The sequence below is a fragment of the Chlorella variabilis genome (genome assembly GCF_000147415.1).
Source record: "Chlorella variabilis unplaced genomic scaffold CHLNCscaffold_13, whole genome shotgun sequence".
Taxonomy (NCBI): Eukaryota; Viridiplantae; Chlorophyta; class Trebouxiophyceae; order Chlorellales; family Chlorellaceae; genus Chlorella; species Chlorella variabilis.
Window position 1 is genome coordinate 896,824 of NW_005435075.1, and position 5,932 is coordinate 902,755.

The following is a 5,932-nucleotide window of genomic DNA, read 5'->3' on the forward strand; positions in this document are numbered from 1 at the left end:
CCCTGCCCCGCCGCCGGCAGCTCGCCTGCACAGCGCGCGGCGCCCGCCGCAGCCCAAAACAGGCGGTTAGCTCAGCGCCATGCCGGCCAAAGCCTTGCCGCCGAGGGCCAGAGCTGTCGGCTGCTCCAGGAGACAGGCGCAAGGCCGCAGCGCCCCTGGCGGCAGCCCGCAGGCATGGCAGCAGGTGCATGCATGCACGCAGGCGCGGCTGACGTGGCGCGCACCCGAGGTGGCGGCCGCCAGGTCATCGTCCTGCTCCTCCTGCTCTGCCTCCATCTCCTCCCGGATGATGTGCATCACCCGCCGCACAATGTTGCCGATCACCAGCTCTGCAGCGGCGCGGCAGCGGCGGAGGACAGGGCGCCGGTGGCAACCGGGCGCGCGGGATGCCAGAGGGGCGCCGGGGAGGCAGCGCTGCGATGCGGCAGGAGAGCCAGGGCGGCGAGCAGTGCAGCTGCAGGCCGCGGCTGCACCATACATGCGCCCGCACCTATGGGCTTGGCGGCCTGTATCCGGAGCCCCACTTTCTTGACCTCCGCCAGCATCAGCTCCGGGGTGTTGAGCTTGGAGGAGGTGACCAGCTGGCGCAGCAGCTCAGCGGTGCCCTTGGCCGCCGCCAGGCTGCCGTCGATGCGGCGGTCGGTGAGGCGCGTGCAAAACGCCTCCACGCGGCTGCTGAAGGGCAGCGGCCCCGACATGGCGCCTGCTGCTCCTGACGCTAGCTGCGGCCTGCCGTCGGTGCTGCGGGCCCAGTTCCGGCCCTCCTATGGCGAAGCCACGGCGAGCAGCAACCTGCAGCAGCGAGGAGCGGCAGCGCCAGGCGGCTGAGCAGTGCCTCCGCTTCCACAGCGCGGCGCATGCCGGTGCGCCCTGGCCTTGTGCTCGTGAAACCTGGTTGCAAGAGCCGTAGGAGCAGCTGTGAGCTCACCAGCAGCTGTACACTTTTGTCGCCGGGTGAACGCCTACTCCTGCTGCCGAGTCCCTGAGAACAGTGAGGGCGTCACGGCAGCCAAATGGCGACGCGGATGGCGCTGCAGAGAGGAGGGGCCGATCAGCACGCGAGAAGAGAGACAGAGGTAGTGCAGGCGCGCACGATGCCCTTGAGCGGCTCGATGACCACCTCCGCAAAGGCGTCCTCATTAACAGTCGTGCCGCCCCCCGACTTTCCACAGGCCCGCCGCCGCCACCACCGCCCGCCCTCATGAACTCTGGCAGTACTTGCCTTGGACAGTTGGATAACGCTTACAGCCCTGCTGCATTTTTGCTGAGCCACCAACACAAGACAATGAGATGCCACAACACAGCCACCCGGAACAGGCAGCTGCCGTCAAGCAGGCGGCACAGCATCTCGTCAGCGGATGCCACCAGGCGCGCCAGCTTACGATACCCAGCAGCAGGCCCTCCCTCTTCGTCTCCCCTTGGTGGCCTCAACTGGTAGGCAGACACCGAGCCAAGAATGGGCAGGACGATGCCCACCACTAAGTGCAAGAAGGAAAGCGTGGCGCTGCATGTGCTCATAGCATCTGCAGGGGGATGACAGGTACTGGACGGCTGGCTCATCATGGCCATCCCATCAGCCAATGCATCACACGTGTTGGGGCTACGCCAGCCCCACCCACCTGTCGCGTTGCCCGAGGATGGCGTTAACGTGAGGTACACCGCAGGAGGCTGCACTAGAAGGGCCGGCAGCGCCAGGACGTCGAGGCCGGCGGCAAGGAGGGCCAGGCGCTGCTGCGTCAGGGGCGCCGACAGCAGGCGCGTGGAGCAGTAGCCCTGACTGTTGTGTATGAGGGCAGCCATCACGATCTGAGTGAGGCAAGTGCTGGTCGGCCTCAGGCCAAAAATGGCAGGTGTGAGGGCCATCCACAGCAATCGTGTGCCTGCGGCAGCGCAGCAAAAAGGCAGTGGTTTGGGCCAGGCATTGCATGGAGATGCATGCTGCTCGCCGGTTGTGCACCATGCCAGCACACGCCATGGGCAGCCGCCACATGCCTGCCCTGACCTATTACCACAGCTGCCAGGTCAGCAGCGGCGCCCGGGATGCCCGGCCAAGGGGCGCGCTCCAGCATCAGCGCAGAGCCCACGCCTATGCGCCGGTTGGATGGGACTGCGGATGTGATGAGGCGGAAGGCTGGCAAGAGGCATTGCCTGCAGCGCAAGAAGAGGGCCTCGCATCGGTGATGTGAATGGAGGCACCGACAAGAACAAACTCTGTTGCAGCCACCTCTGCGGCTAGGCGGAAGAAGGCACGCAGGTTGCGTCATCAACAGGCTGGCAGGCGGACCTGTTGGCCCAGTAGAATGCAGGGAACCTCAGGATGAGCATCATCGCGACGGCGGTGAGGGCCAGAATCGTGAGGGGCAGGGCGACGCCGGCAGCGCCCGCGTGACGCAGGTGGGACAGCACAACCGCGCACTGCCCCAAGACTGCCACAACAGCTGCCACCCTGTGCAGCTGGTACGCAGGAGGGAGGGCAGGCCTTGCAGCCTGCAACGCTCTTATGTGGTCGGTGCCAGGACGTGTAGAGGGGGCGGCGGCAGCAGGCGGGGCGCCCGACTCCTGTCCCGGGGGGCCAGCGGGTGAGGCCCACCAGCCGTCTCCATAGGTCTCCATGGACTCAGCAATGTCGCAAGCGAGAGAGGCGGGCTTTGGGTGCAAAAACGTCTGGCGGCCGCTCTGACGTGGGCGTAGCAGCTCTCCAGGCAGAAAATATGCACACAGACAATTGTCGAAAGTGATTGCGGGGACGTCTCTCGCTTGCTGAACAGCAGGCCCGCTCGCCCGTACTCTGCGTTGTACACAGAGCGCTGGCCATGCTCTCCAGAGCTGCAGGAGCGCATAATGTGACAAGATCGTGCTAAATGATAAAAGACGCTGCCAGAAGCACAAAGGGAGGCAGCCCCGCGGTCATGCCCCCGCTCGCCCGAGCTTGCCCCGCTGGCAAGCAGCTGCTGCCGCGCCTGTCCTCGGATTGCGTCTGACCACACACTTCGTGTTCTTGCATGCAGCTTGCTTCGAGCAAAAGTTTGTGGGGCAGGACACTGCCAGCAGCGGAGGTGAAAAGGATGCAGTGCTTCCGAGCCAGGCTGCTCACGGGGGCGCCCGGGACAAGACAGCCACCGCACTCTCTCAAACATTGCTCCCATGCATTGCTCCATGCATTGCTTCGCCCTCCTGGCCCCTCTAACCGCCGCCATCACCAGCAAAGCATGCACCGAACGGCAGCCAACGCCAAAGATCATGCAGCAGAGGGAGGTGCCATCTTGGAAGCGGCGGTCGATCGTACTCCCAGTTTTGGGTGGGGCTGTTTTCTCATCAGCTGCCCACGACAGATGGTGGCTGATCCAAACTGATTTTTCTTGTTTCTGTGCCTGATCACAGGCAGCAGGGTTGTGCAAACAGATGCAATAGCCCGGCCGTCGCCGTCGCTGCCTGCCCTGCCTTGACCCTCTTGTCGGTTGAGGTGCAGCGCCTGCTGCATTTCCTGAGCAACAACGAATGGAATGCTCTTTGAAAGGTACTGAAGTAACGCAGGATGATGGTGGTGGGGTCTTGACGGCATGCACGCACCACGGGGCGAGCACATGGGAGGTGCCGGCGCCACACACTGAACGCCCAGCACTCGCTCGGTGGCGGGCTCAGCTGCTTCCGCCCGCCGCTGCAGCCGCCGCCGCATCGCCGCCGCCTGCCGCCGCCGCCGCCTGCTGCTGCTGCTGCTGCCGCTCCTGCTGCTGCTCCTTCTCGTCTGAGCGCTCCACCTCCTGCAGCGCGCCGCGGATGATGGCCTCCCACTTCTGCAGGGAGGCGGGCAGGCAGACGGGCGGGCAGGCGGGCGGGCATCGGTGTGTGAGCAGGCCGGCCTGGAGGTTTCGAACGGGGTCCCGGGGAGGGGCCCTCCACCCCCACCTGACCCCACTCTCCCCCCACGCGCTCCGAAAGGCTCCTCCTGCCCTTCCAGCACGCGTGCAAGGCTCCAGCCACCGCCAACCCAGCCCAACCAGCGTCGCCCCGGCCTCGCCGCGCGGCCGCACCTGCGGGATTTTGACGGCTCCAGAGGTGGCATCCACCCTTGCAGGGGCGGGGGCGATGGCGAGCGTCTCGCCCTTGGCCAGAGCCTCCAGCAGCGCCTGCGGGTGGGGGTGGGGGGTGGAGCACACAAGGGAGCTGAGGGAGAGCGAAAGGGAGAGGGAGAGGAAGAGGGGAGGCACGCCGCGGGCTGCCCCGGCGCCTGGTGCCACCCACTCTAGTGCAACGCATGCCAGGCATGTCCACCGCGGCGGGGCCGCCGTCCCGCACGCGGCCAGCTGGCACCGGGCACTCACCGCCTTGTCGCCGCCGCCGCCCACCGCGCCACGGCCCGCGTTTGAGAAGCCGTCAAAGTCGACGCAGCGGGAGGGGTCTGTGGGGTAGCGGCGCTGGCAGAAGGTCATGAGGCGCTTGAGGGCCTGGATGAACTTGCGGGTGGCCTCGTCGTTCATGATGTGCGCCTGCCGGGGGGTGGGTGGGTGGGTTGGGGGGGCAATGGTGGGAGGCCGTGTGCGCGCGTGTGTGTGGTGTGTGTGTGTGGTGGTGTGTGCGTGCGCGCCCTCAGGCAGGGCCGGCCGCCGCCCCCGGGCGCCCGCTCACCACCGCGGAGCTGTAGCCCAGGCGGATCTTCTCGCGGGCGGAGCGCTCGTGCAGGCCGACTTGCGTGACGCCGATGGGCCAGGCGGCGTTGCCGATGGACACGCCCATGTAGATCTGTGGTGGGGTGGGTGTGGGTGTGGGTGTGGGTGGTGTTGGGTGTGGGTGTGAGGGAATCGAGGGGTGGAGGGAGGCGTGCAGCGCGGGTGGCATGCAGGCTGCGCTGGCACTGGAGGGGGGCGGGGGAGGCGGCAGCGCCAGCCGCCTGGCCAGCCCCAAAGCACGCCGAGGCAGCCAGCCCTCCACCCCACATACACACGCCCCCCCACCCCCACCCACACCTCGTACGCGGCCAGGTAGTTGCGATCCTTGCAGTGCTCCACAATCATGACCAGACCCGCCAGCAGGCTGGGGTCTGCGGGGGACGCGGGCAGAAGAGGCAGGGGGAGAGGGACGGGGTGTCAGCATGAGCGCACGGCAGAAGCTGCGGGATGCGGGCCGGCCGGCAGGCAGGGCGGCACCACGGCAGCGCAAGCCCATGCGCTGCTGCAGCAGCAGCAGCAGCAGCAGCAGCGCCAGCAGCAGCTGGCCCCAGCGGGCAGAGCGCGGGCGCACCCAGCGAGCGGTTTTTGAGGCGGGAGTAGAGCGGCTTCAGGTACTGCGCCGTCTCCTTGTACCGCATGTCCGCCTGGTACCCTGCGCACGCATGGGGTGTAAAGGCACGGAGGCAGCTGGGGAGAGCGCGGGAAGCCCAGACCAACGGCGCCAGCGGGGCGCCCTTGGTCGCCACCACAAGCGCCCACGTGGCAACGCCCACCACACGACGGCCTCCCGCCACACAACGGCCACACGCCACCGCCGCCGCCGCCGCCGCTGCCCGCCACCCGCCCACCCACCTGCCGCCGTGGTCTTGATGTCCTCTGGCCTCGCCTCCAGGTCCTGCTCCCAGTCCGCCATCCACTTGCGGATCCACTTGGCCACACGGTCCTCCACAGGCATCGCCCGCTCCTTCACAGCCTCCGCCGCCGCCTGGAACGCCTCCATCAGGCGCTGCGGGGCGGGGCGGGAGGGGCGGGGTGGGCAGGGCAGGGCAGGGCAGGGCAGGGCAGGGCAGGGCTTCACGGGTGGGCAAGAAGGCTGGCCACGCCGGCAAGAGCTGGGATGGCTCCCCAGGGAGGGTGTATGCAAGGCCAGCCACGCACACAAGGTGGCTCGCCGGCTGCGGCGCCCCTGCGCGGCACAAGTAATAAGCCCCCCGGGCCCCCACCCACCTGCTGCTCCGGGTCCACCTCTGCCAGCGCCTGCTGGT

The 5,932-nt window shown here is 67.7% G+C and overlaps 2 protein-coding genes across 2 annotated transcripts in view; both read right to left on the bottom strand.

Annotated features, from left to right (window-relative positions):
• Positions 1–698, bottom strand: part of CHLNCDRAFT_24479 (hypothetical protein) — a gene marked incomplete at both ends in the record, with an annotated part of 3,749 nt that extends 3,051 nt beyond the window's left edge. Inside the window, 2 exons of the mRNA XM_005846731.1 lie at positions 135–329; positions 491–698. Coding sequence (XP_005846793.1) covers positions 135–329; positions 491–698 — 403 coding nt within the window. The remainder of the gene's footprint in view (positions 1–134; positions 330–490) is intronic.
• Positions 699–4,373: 3,675 nt separating this feature from the next.
• Positions 4,374–4,737, bottom strand: CHLNCDRAFT_15571 (hypothetical protein; the record flags this gene model as incomplete). The annotated part of the gene is made up of 2 exons (XM_005846732.1): positions 4,374–4,487; positions 4,627–4,737. Coding segments are annotated over 2 exons (225 nt in total), but the record flags the coding sequence as incomplete, so codon positions are not given.
• Positions 4,738–5,932: the final 1,195 nt, after the last annotated feature.